Source organism: Felis catus, chromosome F2 (genome assembly GCF_018350175.1).
Source record: "Felis catus isolate Fca126 chromosome F2, F.catus_Fca126_mat1.0, whole genome shotgun sequence".
NCBI classification, from domain to species: domain Eukaryota; kingdom Metazoa; phylum Chordata; class Mammalia; order Carnivora; family Felidae; genus Felis; species Felis catus.
In genome coordinates, this window is record NC_058385.1 from 81758859 (window position 1) to 81778561 (window position 19703).

The 19703-nt window shown below is 63.1% G+C and overlaps 1 protein-coding gene across 16 annotated transcripts in view; it reads right to left on the minus strand.

The window, feature by feature from the left end:
* LOC102899409 (maestro heat-like repeat family member 5) overlaps positions 1–13823 on the minus strand; it is a 30768-nt gene extending 16945 nt beyond the window's left edge. For 9 of the 16 annotated variants that reach the window (XM_045049969.1, XM_045049959.1, XM_045049964.1 and 6 more), the window contains exons 1-10: positions 13650–13823; positions 9928–10045; positions 7825–7973; positions 6680–6763; positions 5627–5743; positions 5140–5259; positions 4461–4610; positions 4243–4362; positions 4052–4128; positions 3500–3635 (exon numbers count right to left, since the gene is read on the minus strand). In XM_045049969.1, the coding sequence (XP_044905904.1) occupies positions 3500–3635; positions 4052–4128; positions 4243–4362; positions 4461–4610; positions 5140–5259; positions 5627–5743; positions 6680–6763; positions 7825–7973; positions 9928–10045; positions 13650–13808 (1230 nt within the window). In that variant the 5' untranslated portion in view covers positions 13809–13823. Of the gene's footprint in view, positions 1–3499; positions 3636–4051; positions 4129–4242; positions 4363–4460; positions 4611–5139; positions 5260–5626; positions 5744–6679; positions 6764–7824; positions 7974–9919; positions 10046–10181; positions 10223–11586; positions 11650–12589; positions 13461–13649 lie in introns of those variants that run through there. The other 7 variants (XM_045049966.1, XM_045049965.1, XM_045049967.1 and 4 more) reach the window with 7 other exon arrangements.
* Between the last annotated feature and the right edge of the window lie 5880 nt (positions 13824–19703).

Here is a 19703-nt window from a genome sequence, read left to right on the forward strand (position 1 = left end):
GATTATAATGTCCACTCCAGGCCCGGTCCCCCTCGGTCCCTGGTGGGGACACACAGTGCCCTCCCGGCTGCCGGGCCTCAGGTCCTAACCGCTGAGGGTGTTGAATCTGCCCCTAATTTCCCAGAACGGGGGCAGAGTTCAGTGAGCTCCCGATGCCGCTGTGGGCACACTGCCCAGCCCAGGGCTCCTCAGACGGCGCCCCTGGGCGTATTCCCCCAGCACTGAAGCCGAAACCAGGAAGTACGTTGAACTGAGTGAAAATGAAAACATATCAAAATTGATCATCTGCATAGACCCAGCAAAAGCAGTGGGCAAAATCCAACATCCATCCTGACGAGCACTGTCTGAAAAGCAGGACTAGCAGAGAACTTTCTCCACCTAACTAAGAGCATCAGAGAACCCACAGCAAGCCACGGCAACAGCAGACTCGATGGCGAAGACAGATGCGTTCCTGATCACATCAGGAACAACGCAGTGTCTGTTCCCACCACTGGCGGGTCCTGGCAAGGGCGGTGGGGTAGGAGGGCGACAGCACAGCACCATCCCCGTTGACAAGAAAGGAGACTGTTCACACACGTCACGTATAAAATCCCGTGTAATCTACAGAAGGCTCTGAAAAGCTAACACGCGGTTTAGCAGGGTTTCAGGAACAAAGTCAACACGCGAAAAAAGTCGATTGTGCTCCTATAAACCAGCAACGAGCAACTGAAAGCTAAAAATTTAAATATCATCGGCAATATCAGAAGAAAATAGAGAGAGGAAAGGCTCTGACAAAAGACGTCCGAGGCGAGCACACGGAAAACCGGCCAACGCTGCTGGGGGGTTTGAAGATGACCTAATTAAACGGAGAGGTGAGCCAGCGCCCAGCTCGCAACACAAACCGGTGTTAACGTGTCAGTCTTCCCCAAGTCAGTCTGTAGATTGGGTGCAACTCCAGTCGAAACCCCAGGGTGCCGTTCACTCGAGGTTGAGCCACTCATTCTGTGATTCGCGCAGAGGTGCACAGAACCCGGGAGAGCAGAAAACAGCTTTGAAGAAGATGACCCAAGTTGGGGGCCTTCACCCCTTCCTGTGGAGCTACCAGGACCAACACCATGTGGCATCGGCACACACGGCTCAGAAGAGAATAAACAGGCAGAAACGGAAACAGACACGCGGTCAGCTGGCTTTCGACAGAGGCGAACTTGGGACCCGGATGGGTCCTGAACAACCAAGGTGTCCATATATGCGCAACGGGCTAAGCTTCAGGCCGTTCCTTACAGCAGATAAGAGTTGGCTCAGAACCTATCGCGGACCTCAGTGTGAAACCTAAGACCGTAAAACTTCCAGAAGAAAGCAGAGAAGAATCCTTGCGACCTTGGCTTAAGGAAAGAATTCCTGGATGCAACAGCAAAATCACAACCCACGAAGGAAAGAACAGATACATTGACCAACCTCAAAATCGAGAGCTTCCGCTCTTCAGAAAAGACCATTAAGACAAAAAGAAAGCCTGGAGACCGGGAGAAAATATGTTCAGACCACCTGGGTGATAAAGGACCCCCATAGAACTCTAAAAGGGACTCTAGAAACTAATAAATAATGCAACTTAAAAATTGGACATGAGAGGGGCACCTGGGTGGCTCAGTCGGTTAAGCGTCCGACTTCGGCTCAGGTCACGATCCTGCGTCCGTGGGTTTGAGCCCCGCGTCGGGCTCTGTGCTGACAGCTCGGAGCCTGCTTGGGATTCTGTGTCTCCCTCTCTCTCGGCCCCTCCCCACTCGTGCTCTCTCTCTCTCAAAAATAAACATTAAAATTTTTTTTTTAATGAGGCATAAGATTTGAACAGACAGCTCACCAAAAAAAGATACAAAGATGGTCAAAAGCACACGAGGGGATGCTCCTCTCAGTAGAGACACGAACACTGAAACCACCACTCACCGCTGCACACCCAGGAGAATGGCCAGCGTTTACGACCGACTACACCGTGTGTTGACGAGGATGTGGGAGGAGCAGGGCTCTCGTCCCTGCTGCTGGCAGTCAAATCAGCACAGCCGGTTAGAAGGCAGTTTGGCAAGTTAGACGCACACCTGCCTTATGGCCCAGACGTCCGGGCCTGGGTGTTTACCCAAAAAACAGAATCCAGGTCTGTAGAGAGACCCGCACACAAATGTGCACAGCAGCCTGACTAGCAGTGCGAGGCTGGAGATAACACAGTGCCCCTGGTGCGGCGAGCACATCAACACCCGGTGGGCATCCGAAAAGTCAGATACCGTGCCACAGGAACCAGGAATGAGCCGTCTGTACAGGCTGCAGTGTAGACGAATCTCCAGGTCGTCTGATCGGGAAGCGTCCAGGCAAAGCTAAGCAGAACCCCCATAATCCCACTAGCGTGAAATTCTACGAGATACCAACTATGATGACAATAGCAAGGAGGAGTCCTGTGGTGGCACACAGAGGCTCTGGGGGTGATAAACGTGTTCATCTTGGCTTTGAGGATAGTTTCACAAATCCAGGTCAAAACGTGTAGAACCATACACTTGGAAAAGTGCCACGTTTTGCGTGGCAGTGACACTTCGGTTGTTAAATCTGTCACCCAGACCCAGCTCCCGCCCGTGTCACGTGTCACGACCCGTGGCCTCCCCTCTGGTGCCCTGGCCCCTCCCTCCTGGGACAGGGCTCCAATTAGATGTTAGACTCGGGGGCCAGGCACCCACTCCCGGCTGCTGGACGCTCAGGACTTGACCTCCAAGCTCACGCTCCCTCGAAGCGGGCTGTCCACGGGCCAGCGATGGGCCGGCCGATGTCACGATTGAGCTCCCTCGGTACCAGAGTTTCCCAGGGGATCGGCTGAGCCCTCCCTGAGCCGCACCAGAGTATGCTTCTCCTGTGACCCCACCCCACCCTCTCAGCTCCCCACCGGGCCTCTCCTGAGAGTGTACCCCCAACTCTGGGCCCACAGTCTGCTCCCTGGGAGCCCAGCCTGGGCACAGCTCAGGTCCCCACCGTGGCTCGTCTCCACGCCGGCCTGCTGTTTCTTGCTGACCGGGGATTCCCAGGAGCTTGGCTGGTGGCATGTGGGTGCATGTGTGTGTCCCTGCCCACCGGGGGGTTCCAGGTAGGGAGCAGGGTCTTGGGAGGAGACCCCACGCTGGGCCTGCCGGTGGTGGGGATCCGAGCTGCTCTGTCTGCCCCACCCGAGGAAGAAACGCTGGCCCTGTTCGGGCAGCAGAAGCTGCTGAATAGGCGGCCGGAAGCGGCACACATCTGCGGAGTGCTGTCACTTCCTTGTCCCATCTGAATCACAGCACCTCAGGGGGCGGCATGGAGACCAGAGCCCCACTTGAGGGCAGAACTCAAGACTCGGGCTCCAAGGTCAAGACCAGCCTGTGGCGAAGCCGGGAAGAAACCCTGGCCGGGCGAGCTCTCTCCGGTGCTCCCCTCGCTCACACACGCGGCCGGGGCTTGGCAGGCCGGCCCGGCACCCGGAACCCAGCACCCAGAGACGGGGACAGGCAGTCACCGTGACGTCCGGGGCCACGTCCAATGGAGGTAAACTGCTCCTGAGCGTCTCCGTGGGTGGGAGCGTGTACAGGCTCTGCAGGCAGGTCTGCAGGATCTGGGACTTGACCATGGGTTTGAGACCGGGCCGCAGGTTGCTGGAAGAAACACGGGGAAGATTCTGGATGTTTTCACAAGAGCCCACGGTTCGACACCAGGCTGAAATGGATTCCCAGCGGGGAGAGGCCTACACAACTTAAGATTTACGAGTGGGTGTCACCATGATCAGGGCCCAGAATGTGACCGGGGTCAAGGTCGAGGTTCAGCGTGTGGCCCAGGGTCAGGCTCAGGTTGTGACTGAGGCCTGGATTTGGTGTGTGACCAGGTTGGGGATCGGTCTGTGTCAACATTAACGACCTGTTTTGGATAGGAGATGAGGCTGACGGAGCGTGGCCTCAGCAGGGCCAGCCCCGTGTTCCTGGTCCCTTATTCACATCCCGTCTCCTCACATGTGGACCCCCACCCCCACGCAATGACTTGGCCTGTCTTCATTCTGGACCCCAAGGAGAGTTACCTCAGTCCCACAATGACCAATATGATCTTCTCCCGGAAGAGGGTGGTCAGGAAGTTGGGCTCCTTCTGAAGGATGCACTGGGCGGGCGGTGGGGGGGGAGGGGGAGTGGAGTCAGAGTGCGCGGTCGTTTCAGCCTCCTGGTCCCGCTGGCGGCCCTGGGAGCCCCCGGGACCCCCGCAGGCATCGCTCACCAGGAGGCACTGGATGAGCTCTGGGATCTGAGAGAATTTGTAGCTCGGGGTGCTGTTCTGCCTGAGAGCCTTCAAAAGCATGATGGTGGCCGAAAGGAAGCTGGTCTTGAGGATGTTGTCCTGTCCGTGTGGAGTCCGGGGAGGGTCAGTGGGCCGGCCCCAGTCAGAGGACGCGCGGCCCCCACACCCCCTGCCGCCCCGGCCGTGGCCGCGCTCACATAGCGGCTGCAGGAGAAGTAGTACACCATCCTGGACACGATGTTGTCCACCCAGGGCAGGATCTGCGCCCCGGCGTGCGCGGCCATCTGCCCGTAGCAGAGCAGGGCGGTGCTGCCAGCCCATCTCCAGTGCGTGTCCGGCTCCGGCTGCTGCGGACAGAGTGGTGGCCACTGGGGAATCGGCTCTCTACCTGCCGCCCTCCGAGGGAGGGCCCTCCCCGCGTGCGCCTCAGGACCGCGGCCCCGGGCCCCGGGCTCCCCGCCCTCTGGCTGGAGGTACTGCTTCTCGTCCGGGGGTCTCTGTCGCTCATGTCTCTTCCCAGCGGGGTGCCCAGGACTAGCAAAGCACAGATGCTCCACGTAAACCCCCAGGGCGGGAGCGTAGCTGGACACGCAGGACCCGGGCCACACGCCCCACCTGAAAATCAAGGCAAGCCCACACGGCTCCCGACTGTCAGACCCAGCGGAGGCTCTGGATCCCGTGTGGGGCCCCAAGGACAAGGCTCAAAACTCCTGGACCGCAGCAAGAACGGAGGTCTGACACCCACACACCAGCCCCTCAGGAAGGTGGGCAGGGCAGGGGTCACCCCCACGTTTCCAACCAGCAAACTGAGGCTCAGAGCAAGCCAGCACCGATCTGGGCCTCTGGCCCCTGCCGCCCCCGCGGTGCCCTCTCTACCTGGCTGTCTGGGGACGTGAAGACAGTCCTCAGGAACCTGGTGCGGCCCACGTGCTCCAGCGTGGCCCACACCTCCTGCATGTGCCTGGAGGACACAATGCCGATGGCCACGGCAATGCCCTGTGGGCCAGAGACGCCGTGAGCCCGTCCCCACGCGGCAGTGCTGGACGCGGCCTGCCGTCTCCTCCCCACCCTCCCGGGGGCCCCGCAAAGGAAGGTGGGCGAGCCCCACCCCTGCCCTGAAGGGCGTGTGTCCCACTGGGGCCGCCGGGGCGGGATGGAACCAGGACTCGGCCGTGGACAGGTGCCCGAGGTCACCTCCAGGCGGCACCCGCACCGCAGCCCCTTGTCACTCGGCACAGCGCCGGGGGCCGCGGGAGCCCCACCAGGTCGTGGTGTGAAGGGTGGGGTGTCCATCTGCCGTCAAGCAGCGACGTCCGCGCGGGGTCGGGGCGGAGGGGCGGGGGTGCCGAGGGCTGCCACCCACCTCCCGCTGGCCGGATGACTGGTGGGACAGCTCCAGGAGGCTGGCCAGGTGCCTCCTCACCAGGTCCACACAGGCGCACTCTCGGAGGATCAGCCCGTAAAAGTGGAAGAGGAAGGTCTGGGGGGAGGGAGGAGGGGGCGGGTGTGGGACGGGACATGGGGGCAGGGGCGCCACCACCGCAGGGCGAGGGGCGAATGAATTCGCGGAGCTTGTCCTGAGCACCTTCCCGAGCTGCGCGGCTCCTGCCTCAGGCTGCTGCGCCCACTGTCTGCTTGAGGCCGCAGGAGGCGCGGGGGCCACCGCAGCACCCCCTCCCCGCCCACCTTGAACTGCTTCTTCACCGCGCCTGGGGCTGCCGCCAGACCCTGAGCGCCAAGTTTCGTGGGTCCTGCAGGGCGGTACCCAGACGCCGTGTCGGCTGTGGTGCCTCGGTTTCCCCGGAGGCTCCCGCGGTTCCCACCCCCCCACCCCGCCCCGGGCACACCCAAGCCGAGCCTGAGCGCCGTCCTGTGCAGGGCCGACCGGTCACAGCGGACCTCCCCTCCCGCCCACCTCAGGTGTCCCAGGCAGAGCTGCGCCCCCCTGCCCCCCAGCCTCATTTCGTGCGGGTGCAGGAGGCTGCGTTCAGGGTCTTCCAGAATTCCCCTTTATCTTTCTCCCGATGAAAATGTGTAGTTTCTACATCGGGCAACACAACTTGAACAGAGTGCGCTCCTGATTGTCACCGATGACCCCACTGTCGAGCGTGGTTCCCTCACTAGAGCGTAAGCCTGCCACCCTTGCCTCCGCCGTGTCCCTGGGGCCCGGAAGAGGGCCTGGCCGGCTGGGGAGCCAGGGCTCAGCGAACACGAAGTGGCCCCGAGGCCGCCGTCCCCTTGCAACAGCACCCCTCGCGCCTTCCCGGCATCGTCCGTGTGCGCAGAGCTTCAGATGGCGACAATCACTTGGGAAGCGGGGAAGGGGCCTGAGCGGCCGCGGGCTCTGCAGTCACAACCTCCCGGGGGCTCTGAGCACACGTAGGAGACCCCGGGAAGCCCCACCCCAGGCACTGACCTTCTCCAAAGGCTGCTTGAGTTCTAGGTTCAAGGCCGCCAGGAGCTCCTGGAGGCCAGCGTTGGGCACCTCTTTCCTGATGAGCTGTGGGCGGAACACAGTGTTCAGGCCCCACCCGACCCTCCGGGGGAAGCTGGACCCCCGCATCCGCTGGGAAACCCCAGGGATGAAAACTTGGGGTGGGCACCTGTGGGTGAGCAGAGAAGACAAACCACCCCCCAAAGGGTAAGGAGATATTTGCCAGAGGGCTGTGCCCACCTCTGCTTGGTCCCTGGCAGCCCCCCACCTGCGGGATACCCCTGCACCCCTTAAGCTGGCTGGGGAGCCCGTGACACTCTGGCCCTGCCAGTGTCCCCCAGCCCTCTCATGCTGCCATCTTGCTGACCTCAGGGCCTTTGCACGGGCTCTTCCCACTGGCCGGATGTCCCTCCCTCCCCTGCTCTGAAGCAGAGCCATCAGCCAGGTTCCAGGGGCCCGAAGCCAAGCTGTGTGTGTGCTTAGAGCCCGTCTCCCTCTAGGCACACATCCGTGCTGCTGTCCCTCGTACTCAATTCTGTCTGTCGGCCCCGAACTCCTGAAGACTCTGCAGCAGGAAGGTGGAGGACAGGGCCCGGGGGGGGCCCCACCCGACCTTGGAACTCAGCCACCGCCGGTGGTGGCTCAGGCCTTCACGCTGAACAGGCCAGAGCGTGTGGGGCGTCAGGGAAAAGCAGGGCCTGGCCCCCCACGATGGCAGGAGTCCTGAGCTGGGGAGCCTCCTGCAGCCCACAGGTTGGGAGGTCCCCAGGCACAGAGGTGGATCAGACACCACCCTGTCCTCTCCAGTCCCCAGGGCCTAGAGCCGGGGGCAGGCTGGCTGGCTCCACGTGGCTCCCTGGCCCACACCTGCCGCCAGGCCCCAGTGGCAACGTCTGAGCACCAGCTGGCAGGGCCTCTGTGCCCCACCTGCCCCTCCGCTTGTGGCCCAACACCTTCCTACATCCCGGCACCTTCTGCCACACGTCCCTGAAGGTCAGGGGCTTCGGGGGCTGCCGAGGCCGGCGGGAGCCAAGCGGCAGTGCGGGCCTCGGGGCTCACCCCCTGTGAGCCCTGGAATGGCAGAAGGTAGCGTCCCGCACGGACGAGCAGGGCTCCTGGGGTCCCACCTGGGTGTGCTCCCGGATGTGGCACTGGACGGCCTCCAACGCCTGGCTCTTCTGCAAGGCCGACATGGTCCTGATTTTGCCGACGAGCGCTTCCTCCCAGAGGGGTCCGTCATTGGGGGGCTTGCTCGTGCTCGCCCTGCCTAGGTGCTCTGCAGAGGACAGAAAAGCAGTCTTGGTGCCGGGGGTGCCAGACGGAAGCCTAGACACCCCCCAGTTCTGGCTCCGGCCGGGCCCTTAGGTCACAGGGCCCAAAGGACTTTCTTTACAATGCGTCTGCAGGGAAACCGGTGTGAGCGCAGCCAGGAGGCAAAACACAGAGGGCAGACGCCGCCCCGGGTGCCAGGGCACAGCCCCCCGCAGAGCCCAGCCAGCCAGGCGAAGAGAACACGCCTCGTGACGGGAACGCACAAAACGCCAGCCCAGGAGAACGCGGTCCCAGAGGAGTCGCTCATCGTTTGGAGTAAAAAAGTAACCTACGTCCCTGCCCTACTTCTCACACCAAAATAAATAGCAGGCAGTTACGAAGCTTGAATTTCCGAATGGCAGCTGTGAACATGCCGAGCGGACGTGGCTTTGTTATCCGGAAACCCCAGAGTAGAGGTTCTGAATACGACACAAAGAGGCAAAAGGGAAAACGCTTTTAGAGTCAGCGACGTCGGCTTAGGGCCCAAGCATCGTTACAGCCCACGGAACGGTAAACTGAGGAGGCGTCTACACGGGACGTCTACGACAGAAGGCCAGTATCGATGCTCCAGACCCTTCTAGGTCAGGAGAGCGTTGAGCCACCGCAGGGAAGGGGTGGAGAGGCGCCCAGAAGAGACCCTGGTGACCGGTAAAGAGACGAGAAGGCCGTTCAGCAGCGATACAAGGAAAGCAAATTAAAGCCACAAGGAGACAGGACTTTTCCCGTCAGGTTGTCGAGGCTCAGGTGCGGAGGAGCGAGGGGTGGAGACGCCGTCCCAGCGCTGGGGGTGGACGCAGGGACCCGTCCTCTTTGAAAGAAAGATGACAGCACTCCTTTCTCGAGCGTACATCAAAACCGTGTTCCTAGCCACTCGGACAACCAGCTTCCCGCCTCACGAGGCACAGCCTGGGAGCCTTCTGAGAACCAAATCCTCTAACACGGTTTACAGAGGTGATCAGTGCTGCTTTGATCAGGAGAAAGCGGGGGTGGGGGGTGCGAGGCCAGCGCCCCCCTGGGAATGGAAACAAAGTCAGGCCTGGGGTCAGCCGCAGGGTGGGTCCCGCGCTGCCGGTCCCTACCGCGGGCCAGGAGCCAGCATCGCCCGGTGCCCCACGGTCTCGGGGCTGCTGGTGGGCCCACGCACACCCCACTTCAGGACCCCCCCCAGCCCTGGCTGACACCCACAGCCAGGGCCACCGCTCGAAGCCAGCGCCGGGCCCAGGCTTAAGGCGGCTTGTGAGGTGGCCTCACTCGTGGTGCTGACCCGCTGCCGCCTGGGTCCATCTGCTGTTTCATTCATTCATTCATTCATTCATTCATTCATTCATTCAATGAAAGCTTGTTGGGAATCTATTACTTGCCCAGCACGAGGACCACAAATAAACAACAAATGCTTATGTTTATAGCACTCTCGAGGGGCCTGTGCCCCCAGAGCAGGTGGGGGACCACCCTGCCCCTCCCTGTCAAGGCCACAGGAAGCCGGTGGCACAGAGGCAGTGCCCTTCCTCCCTGGACCTGCCCCCGAGCAGCTGTGGACCCTGGTCTCTTCTTGGGGGTGGCCTGGGTGGCTGCGATCCTCCGTGGGCTGCAGGCCGGCAGGGAGAGCAAGGCCTCCGGAGCAAGCCTCACCTGCTTTGTCAGACTCCAGAGACAAAGCCCTTCCAGAAGTTTCTGTCAGGTGTGCATGGAGGCGGCCCTCAGCACCCGGCAGACACAAGACCACGGCACCCTCCGTGCCGCCCTTGGCTCTGCACCCACACCCTGCACAGAGCGGACACTTGGCAAATGGAAGCCAAGTGACCTGAAACAAATGGCCGGGGGAAGGGACGTGCTCCGAGCCTGGAGGGGACCAGGACAGTGTTGTCCAGAGACCGCCCACTGGGCCCCCGATCCCCACAGCACCCAGCCCACCTGCTCACCAATATCCAGCTTCTGCTCCCCTGTGGGCGACAGGCAGTTGGACCTCCAGTGGGGACAGGAGAAACCCTCACTGGGTGTGGCCACCATGGACAGCGTCATCTCCCTGGAGAGCAGGTTCTGGGGCGGGAACAGAGGGCAGGGCCAGTCAGACTTGCCGAAGAGAGGCCACACCACACTGGGGCCCCCGCCTCAGTTGCCCCAACCATACACCAACCTTATCAGGACCCTACCCCAGTCAGTCACCCCAACCTACCAGGGCCCCCTCAGTCATGCAGCTCCGTGAGCTCTGGGGACCTAGGGAAGGAGGAAGGATGAGCTGACATTCAAGGCCATCGGGTCCTCACCAGCCCCAGGCTCCCCTTCCCAGAGGCTCGGGTTCCACATCCCGAATCGGGCCTCCCACTGTCCAGACACCCACAGCCCAGGGGCATCGTGGAGGGTCAAAGGAGCTTCACCAGAGCTTTCCCAGGATGCAGGGGGACCAGAGCCCAGGCACCCACCGCCCCCTCTGACCTGGGCCTGCGTGGAGGAGTCATGTGCTCTGACCGGCCTTGCAGCCCCATGGCAGCCCGGGGCCCTCCTCTGCCATCACGTCTCCCTGGGCCGTCCACACCCGCCCACCCTTCCACCAGGCTCCCCAGCATGAGGGGATGGCAAGGGGCCCACTTCCAGGGCACCCTCTGATTCAAAGGGCCCGGGACAGGCCAGAATGTGCATTTCTTAGAAGCCTCCAGGGGACCCCGATGCTGCCAGCCTGGGCTCCGGGCCGTCCCTCTCTGGGCTGGGCCCCCCACAAGTGCTCTCCCCCAGGACCCTGGCCCGGGGGCTCCTCCTCCGGGAGAGAGCACCTCCAAGACCATCAGCCACACTAGGGCTCTGGCGTCCCTTTAACCCCTCCCACCTCCACCTTAACTCCTGGTGACTCCCCAAAGCTGTCCTCTCCTCCGCCCACTGCCCCCTCTCTCCCTGGGCCCCAAAAGGAGCCTCGCGCATCTCCTGAGCCCAAGTCTCTCTTCCCGGCCTCTGCTCCAGTCTTCCGGACAGCTGGGGCCCCGCTCTGGGTCCCTCCCCACCAGAGGCAGGGGTGTCTGCACCCCAAGTCCCCAGTGTGTACAGGAATACGTGAAGGCAGGTGAACCCGTGAGTCTATGCCCTCTAGCAGGTGCTCCTGAGGGTGAGCCAGAGAAAGCCTCTCCCCAAGCAGGGGCAGGGGCCCCGTCCGTCTGGGCTCTCACACCCACCGGCACGGCGCCAGGGAACAGGGGTGCCAGTCGGCTCTCGGGGGAGCCTCCTGTACTTCCCGAGTACCCCTGCTCCTCCTTCCCTCACTCGACAGATGTCCGGTGTCCTGTGCACAGGCCTGGAGTAGTGACTACCGACAGCCACAGCCCAGCCCTGCCCTCCGTCCCGGGGCCACCTGCAGCCGGCACCCCAGATCCCAACATCTGACCCCCCTGTTCACCCAGACCCTCAGCACCCTGTCGCTTCGGGGCCCGCGTCAGCCCCCTCCCTCCCCACCCTGGTCTGAGCTGGCTGCTCCCTCATCTAGGGTCCCCGAGACTCCTTCCTGACCCCAGCAGGCCCCGCTTTTGCTCCCGCCTGACTCTTGGTGATGCACTCCTGAGGGCGCCCTCAACACCCCATGCACAGGCGCTCACCTCCTCCAAGGCCCTTGTGACCTGCACTCTGGCTATGGGTTCTGGCCGGGAGGATGTTGGTGTCTGGGGGAGAGAGTTCTTCCTGGAGGTTGAAGCCCAGGTTGAACTGGTCCCCAAAGCCCTTTCCATGGGTGAGACAAGGGCCACTGTCACCCATTTCCAGCCTGGGGTGGGGGCCAGGTTGTTGGCAGTGACAGTGGGAGCAGGCCTGGGAGGCTTCCTAGAGTGGGTGAGGTGAGACCCCAAAGTCCGTGAAGGGGACAGCGGACCCCAGGAAGTAATGTTCAGGGGCCCCGAAGTAATCAAATCCCAAAGAGGGTGATTCGGCCAGAGACGGCAGAGGTCAGCTAGGTAGGAAAGCAGCTGGGGGAGGGGAGAGCATGGGCTCCCCCACTGCTGGCTGATCTCCCCCAACAGGGATGGCCCCCCACCTGCAGGGCCCTTCCTCTCCCGCCACCACCACCGGGTGCAGTGACCCACCCTCCGAGTTACCCACTGCTCTCAAAGGAAGGAACCACCCCAGGCCCCCAGGACCCTGTCAACTGCTGCTCCCTGCCTGGTCCCCAGGGTCCACCCTCAGACCCCTACCTGTACCTTGGCACAAGCTACTTTTGCCCGGAGCACGCCTTCCCTGTTGCCTGCATACCCCTCCACTCCGTGCTCCCTTAACCTGCTGGCCCTCTGCTCTGGCCCCCACCCACTCCCCCCCCCCGGGGTTCCCTTTATGCCTCCCTCCCCGGGCCATGAGGTCCCAACGGGGAGCCTGCCTTGCTAAACACACGCTTCGGGGACGCTGGGAATCAACTCAGAGACGAGCTTCAGGCTAATCCACGAAATCTCGTGTAAAAGATGTTATTCACGAGTAAAGACTGTTTAAAAGGTTGTGAAAGATAACAGCCCCCAAGAGAGGGAATCTCAGCTAAGTCCCCCAGAGTGCACACAGGTGCACATTTCTGGGAATTTAATCTCTGGAAAACGAGAAATGCATGAAAAATCTACCTACTCGAGGGTGCTTCGTGGATTTAAAAAGCTATGTTCCAAAGTAGAGGAAGGAGGGGCAGTGGTCAAAAGTCGGGTTTCTAAAGACTGTTCAACGACGTGGGGAAATGCTTCGGAGCCCACAGGGAATAAAAAAATTCGATGACTCAAATTTACAGTCAAAAGTCATCTCGGGGTGTCGGGCTTCCAGGGGATTCTGTTTCCTGTACCCTTTGCAACAATTTGCAACCTGTGTTCCGAGGTCCGGGGACCCTGAGGAGACAGGGAGGGGTCAGGCCCCGGCCTCGAGGGTGGGGCTCTGCTCAGGCCTGGGAGAGGCCGGTGTTGGGAGAGGTTCACAGGGGGGCAGGACGTCAGCCCATCCCCAGCCCCTGCACAAACCAGCAGCGTCCTGCAGACATCTGAGCCGCTGGGAGGCAGTGACAGCTCGAGGTCACCCAGCCCTAGAGGCCTTGACAGGCCGCCACCAGATGGCAAAGGGTTTATTCTCCGAGAAAGCCTGGGGGAGACTTGGAGGACATTTATGGATTCACGGGGTTGGGAGCCAAGCCAGGCCGAGGTGACCCAGAAGGGCCTTCCTCCAGTGACCCAGGGAGACCGCGCAGCGGGGGGCAGGAGCAGCTGTGTGTCTGGCTTTCCCCAATGCCGTTTGGAGGTCAGCAGAGGCCCCGTGGACGTCATGCAGACCGGAGGCCCCCGTCAAAATCGTCTGTGATTGTGAGTGTGGTGCCCTGAGTGCTGGGGGGCATCTAGAAAGGCCTGTGGCGGGGGCACCTGGGTGGCCCAGTCCGTTGAGCATCTGACTTCGGCTCAGGTCATGATCTCGCGGTTCGTGAGTTCCAGCCCCGTGTCGGGCTCTGTGCTGACAGCTCGGAGCCTGGAGCCCGCTTCGGGTTCTGTGTCTCCCTCTCTCTCTGCCCCTCCCCTGCTCCTGCTCTGCCTCTCTGTCTCTCTCTCTCTCAAAAAGAAATAAACATTAACAAAAAATCTCGAAAGGCCTGTGGGTGTGGCTCCAGCTGTGCATTTACGGGCGGCTCGGCTGTGCCTCAGGTCGGGCTGGATACCTCCGGGCGGCCTTCCTTCCGTGAGTCTTCGAGTCTCTGATCCCAGGGCTCAGTGGGGACACGTCTCCTGAGAAAGTGGGTCCAGAAACCGCGTTTCCCTGGCTGACCCTGTTTCCCAAACAGCCACCCTGTCCTGAGAATTCCATCCCCAACCGACATCGTGGGCAGTTGAGGGCCTTCCGGGCGCGCGTGGCCGCAGGTTTGCTCCTGAGGCCGAGAGGGACCCCAGCCTGGACGCTGACCCAGACAGACGGGCCCAAGACGGCGATGCCCACCCTGCCTTGTCGCAGCCGGGAAGCGGCAGTCAGGCCTCGCTCGAGGGGCCCCTCTTTGGAGAGACCCCTGCCTGCTTCTGACCAGCACCCTGAAGACCCTCGGGGGCGTGTGTCGCCGGCACCACCATCCGGGTGCTGCCCGGGGCCAGGCCCCCAAAAGCCCCGAGAATATAAAACGGGTGCAGACTTGCTCCCACCTGCCCACGGGCGTATTCCTTGACGGCCTCTCCTTGACGAGCACTCGGAGGTGCAGCCACACCCACTGCCCCCGGGGGAAGCCGAGCCCCTCCCTGGCAGTGCTCCCCAAGGGATCCTCTCCCCACCCGCCCACCCACCTCACCATCCCCCAGGGCTGCTCAGTGACTGAAAGCAGCCTCCGGCCGGGACAGACCAGGGGTCCCCTCCCTGGCAACTGCCACAGGGGGCCTCAGCTGCGCCCTCCACCTGGGACCCCCCCCCCAGCCCCACCAGCAGGTGCACTCCTGAGCCTTCCTGAGATCAGCATGCCGGGTAACTCCCCTGAGGAGCCTCGACCTGTTGAGTTTTTATTGCAAGAACTTTCTCCTCCAGAGACGCCCCCGCCAGCCACCCCTGGGGGCAGCTGGAAGAGGTCCCCTTGAGAGTGCTGTAGGTCCGTCACTGTCTCTGGGACGCTCTCGAGGGCATCCCTGATCAACAGTGGGGCTCTCCAATTCCCCAGGCTGAGAAAATCCCAGGGCTGCAGACCGCTGAGTTAGAAAGAGGCGCCCTCCCCTCGGATGAGCTCGGGGTGAGGCCCCAGAAGGCGCCGCTGCCCTGGTGGAGAGGCGGGCGGGCAAGTAGAATGAGAACCGGCCCCTTGAGGCCACCGTAGCCACCAGCAGGGGCTGATAAGGGATGGGGCCCCAAGGAACCTGGGGGTGACCCCACAAGCGGTCCAATGGGGGGGTTCCTGCCATGAGTGCCGTGGGAGAGTTGGGTCCCGGGCTCAGAACGGGGAGCCTAGGCCTGTGGGTGGCTGGCCTGAGGCCTCCACCTGTGAGGCCGTTGGGAGGCTGGGAGCCCGGTGTAGAGAGAAAGCCCCAGAATGAGGCCTCCCCCAGGACAGGCAGCGGCCGCTTTGTTGGGCAGTTTGAAAGCTGTGGCCCGAGGAACCTTCTGCCGGGGGGGGTGCTTGTCTCCCCACTTGTGCCCCCCACTCCCTGTCAAGGCCCACAGCTCTTAGCTCTGGAGGGTACTGGTGGGGAGGGCGGGGCGGGGTGGGGGACCCTGATGCAGCCCTGTCCAGGCTCTGGGGCACTGTAGGGACACATAAAGGCCTTTCCCAACCCCCACAAGCCCTTTGGACCATTTGCCACGAGAAGAGGGTCCAGAGTGGCCCTGAGATGTGTCGGGGCGGCGGGGGGGGGGGCTCGCTAAAGACCCTCAACACCTCCAGATCGCAGTCAGGTGGAACCGAACTTTCAGGCCACACTGGGGGCACGTGGCCCTCGAGGGCCCCGCATCTGAACGGGGAGCTCAGTTCCTGGGGCTCCGGTGGCACGTGCCATCTCTGTGATGACGAGGGCTGTCTGGGGAAGAGTGGCTGGTCAGGGGGGAGGGACCGGGCACTGGCTGGCCTCTGCTTCAAAGCTCTGAGCGGAAAGGCCACAGGCAGGGGCCGCAGGCGCGCCGGGACTGGGCGGGCAGCCACCTGGAGGGTAGAGCAAGGGGCCAGTGGTGGTTCTGAGCGGAAGTGGGGGGCGCCGGGGCACCGGGGAGTACCCCACTGGCAGGGCCCTGCCCAGCCCAAGGGCTTGGTGCCCCCAGGCCCCGTGCTCAGGGGGTGCCCCTCCCGAGGCCGGGAGCGCGGCATGGGGGCTGGGAGGCATCCTGCTGCCAGGAAGGGGCGTCCTGGAGGAGGCGAGGGCCTGGGGGAAACAGGCCTGAGTTCGGCTGGAGAAGGAGGGCTGCAGGCGGCCGGGGTGCATTTGCCCAGGAGCCGGCGAGGCCGGTGACAGCCCGCGTCAGAAGCCAAGCAGCGGCCAGGACTCAGAGCGCCAATTTCTAGACAGGAGAGCGCAGGTGCCCGTGGTGTGGCCATCGCCCTGCGGCTGGGGGCCAAAAATCTGAGGAAGCAGGAGGATGGCCCTCACCCTGGAGTGGGTGTGGAATCAGGAGCAGCCTGGGAAGGCTTCTTGGAGGAGGCAAGAGAGGGACAGAGGACCCTGGGTGCTCTTGGGGGGGACCACTGTGAGAGGAGGGGCGAGGATGGGCAGGCCCAGGTGGGGGGGTCATGGGGGGGTTGACAATGGCAGCGGTGGGGAGCAGGGGAGGGGCACGGGGTGGGGCTGGGGGGAAGGAATCCCACCTCGACACCATAACCGCGAGGCTTTTGGAGACAGGTGGGCGGTGTGGCTGCTCGGTGGCAGGGGCGGGGCAGAGGGGGCAGGACAAGCAATCTGAGAGGTGGGGACAAGCCCCGTTGTGGCCAAGGTCGAGCTGCATGTGAGTGACCGCAGGGTACCGGGGGAAGGCAGCCAGGGGCAGAGGGGTCCCGAGTCGGCGGCATGGAGTGGACAGAGTGCTCGGGGAAGGCTCGGCTCATGGGGCCTACCAGGCAGCCGTCCAAGGGCCGCCCACCCTCCAGCCCCTCGGAGGGGATCCGCTCTCAGGGCTGCAGCTGGCAAGGCCCCTGCCTGCCGCACGTCCTCGCGGCCCCTGAACCCGGTGTCAGTTCCTCAGCACGCACCCGTCACTGCCGGAGTTTGAAAACCCAGAATCAGGTGCACAGAAATGGAGACGGCAGACGGAGCAGTGTGGGGGCTCTGGCACCCCCACCCGGAGGGACCCCTGGGCGGAGGGAGGCCCTGAACCGCAGGAGCCCCGGGGTCACACTGGGGAGCCTGGGAACCCAAGCGTGTGCCACGGAGGGGGGCCGCCTCTGCACCTGCGGTTGGTGACTCTGTGAGCCTTACCAGGCTGACTTTCTCCCTGCCGCCCAAGGTCCGCGCGGAGCTGGGGAGGCAGGGTGTGGGGGCCTCGCGGCTTCAGATGGACAGACCCCTCCCTGTGGGGAAGAGGTGGGATGAGAAAGACACGGGCCCCGCTGAGTCCCGTCACAGCCCACGGCTCCCCGCGACAGGCTGTCACCATCTGACTCACTCATTCCACATATGATCATTGAACACCCAGAATGTACTGTCCCCTGTCAGCTCGGGAAAGGAAGAAAAGGGGGGCTCAGCCTGCCAGGGAGGCAGACTCCTAAACCAACAGTCATTCAAAAGCGCCCAGTGGAAACCGTCCAGGTCTGCCGGGGAGAATCAGGGCAGGCTTCCTGGAGGAAGGGGCATTGGAGCTGGGGCCTGAAGCAGAGGGAGGAGCTTGCCAGACCGCGGCACGCGACGGGAGGGAACAGCGTACAAAGGCATACAGCAGGGGAAGCCGGTCCAGGGCCCGGAGAAGGGGGTGCTTGGGGGGCCGCATGTGGCCCCCACGGCGGGGGCAGGGGGCGAGTATCCTTTGCAAACGCAAGGCTTTGGATTCGGGTTTTGCCTTTTGGCAGAAGGGAGGCTTCTGGGGCTTCGAAGCAGCAGGAAGGAGCAGGGTATCGGCCACAGGGAGACGGCGCCCGGTCGCCATCAGACTCGGGCTTCACGCCGCACTTGAGACAAGGCAAGAGGCCTCAGAGGCCCTTCCCGACACTCTCCTCCCGGGCCCCGGCTCTGGGCCCTGCTCTGCTCGCAGATGGAGAGGGAGGGAAGGCCAGGAGGGGCAGCCTTCTCGGCGGAGGGAGGGCGGGGGGGGGGAGGGGGTGCTTCAAGATGTCTGCAGCCAAGCAACCCCAGGCCAGGGCTCGCCCCTCCGGCGGTCAGCCCGACCGCGGCCAACTCCCCCAGGGCCCCTCCTGCTCAGGGCCTGGGCTCAGCTGTGCTCCCGCACCGCATGCTGTGTGGCCTCGAGCAGGTCACTGAGCCACTCTGTGCCTCAGTTGCCTGTAAACTTCAGCCGCAGCATAGGGTTGTGATGAAGGTAAACTGAGCATTTATTTGTAAGCCGCTTGTCAGCGTGCTGGGACAGGAAGACGGCGAAATAGGATGACTGAGGACTTGGGTGCTTATACTCACCAGGCTAGCGTTGGGGGGTGGGGTGGCTGGGCGACCTGGGCCAGGTCCTGTCCTCAGAGTGGGTAATCAGGGAAACGGTGGCCAGGACGGTGACGTCTGGGCAGACTCGGGAAGAAGCAGGAGCCTGCGGTTGGGGGGCCACCGGAGGCCAGCGGGCCGCGCGGCTTCTCCTCACTCCCCCCTGTCTCCCCTCCTTTCTTCCCTCGAGTATCAAATAAGCACCCAGCGTTGGGCACCCAGAGCACGGTGGGTGAGGGAGAGCCGTGTCGAGGGGCTCGCCTCCCAGCTGCTGCCGATCCGCTGAAAGCCGAGTTGCAGTCACCTCCAGTCACCTCTGGCGGATGTAGGACGCCCCTCCCCCATGTCCCTCTTTCACCTGCAGGGTCCCAGCGGGTCCCCACCAGGAACCACCACTGGAGCCTACCAGAAAGAAGGCGGGGACTCTGCCCGCCAGCCCCAGCGGGAGGGGAGAAACAAAGGGGCTGACGAAGGGGGTGCCGGTGTGCTGGCCAGGAGCGTGGAAGTCCCCAGAAGGCCGGGGGCCAAGCCAGGCGAACAGAGGGACAGGCGCGCGCCTTCAGGCCGCGTCCCCACATCAGGTGGAGACACTCTTGTGCCCATCCCCTTGGGCCCCTCCCCTGCTGATGGAACCCCATCAGAAGGAGACCCCCCCACCGGGGGGGAAGCGGAGCGTGTTGGCTCCGAATGCTGCTGCTGTCACCCCCCGCTGGCCCCCCCCCCACCGCCTCACCAGCGATGGCCTGGGACATGGCAAGGGCCTCTGTGCCTGTTGCTGTTGAGAGGGTTCCCTGCTGGGGCCGTCGCTATGACCGGGAGCAGCGGTGTGGGTCGAGGCCTGGGGGCCCCTGGAGAGGCTGGCACTCAGCAGCGCCCCCACCTGGTCAGGTGTCCCTGAGCTAGCCAAGGAGGGCCCAGCCAGAAGTGCGCTCAGCCTACGCGGCCCGAGCCTGCCCGGATGAGAGCGTCGTCCTCTCACAGCATCCGAGGTCGGAGCGGGCAGCCTCTGCCCCTCCTGCCTCGTGTGGCTGAGAGCGGGAAGCCGGCGGGACCTGCAGAGTCGACGTTATTGTTCCTGGGGGTTCCGTGGGGACCCCCTTCCTCTCCCACCTCACTGCCTGACCCCGTCGGCACTGGCTCCACGGACACCACGTCCTCATCACTGCCAGGACACCTCCTTCGCACTGTGTTTGCCGGTTGGGGTCTGTCCCCTCACTGGACCGTGAAGCCCCAAAATCACCTCCGGCCCCCGGCACCCCGCAGCGACGTCAGTGGCACTCAGGGACCAGATGATGCGCGGGACAATAGACCGTCACCTCCAAGGGCTTCCTGCGGGCCGGGCACCCCCCAGGAGCGTGGGCCCTGAGGTCAGACCCTCAGTCTTCCCGGAGCCTGTCACCAGCTTCTCTCCGGCTCAGCCGGGTCTCCCAGACACCAAGCGGAGGGGACCCACCATCACTAACATGTTACCGGGGCGGTCATGCTTCACTGCTCTGTCGTGAATAATCCAGCAGCTCTGATCACAAAGGTGTTGCTTCTTCAAGGACCACCTTGGTGACAACGTGAGGTGACAGCTGCAGAGCCACGAGGGTGATGTCCCTCCACCTCCCAGGGTTTGACAGTCACTTGACCATTCCTTCACTTTTCCCTTGGCCACCTCCTCAAGGCTGAAATTA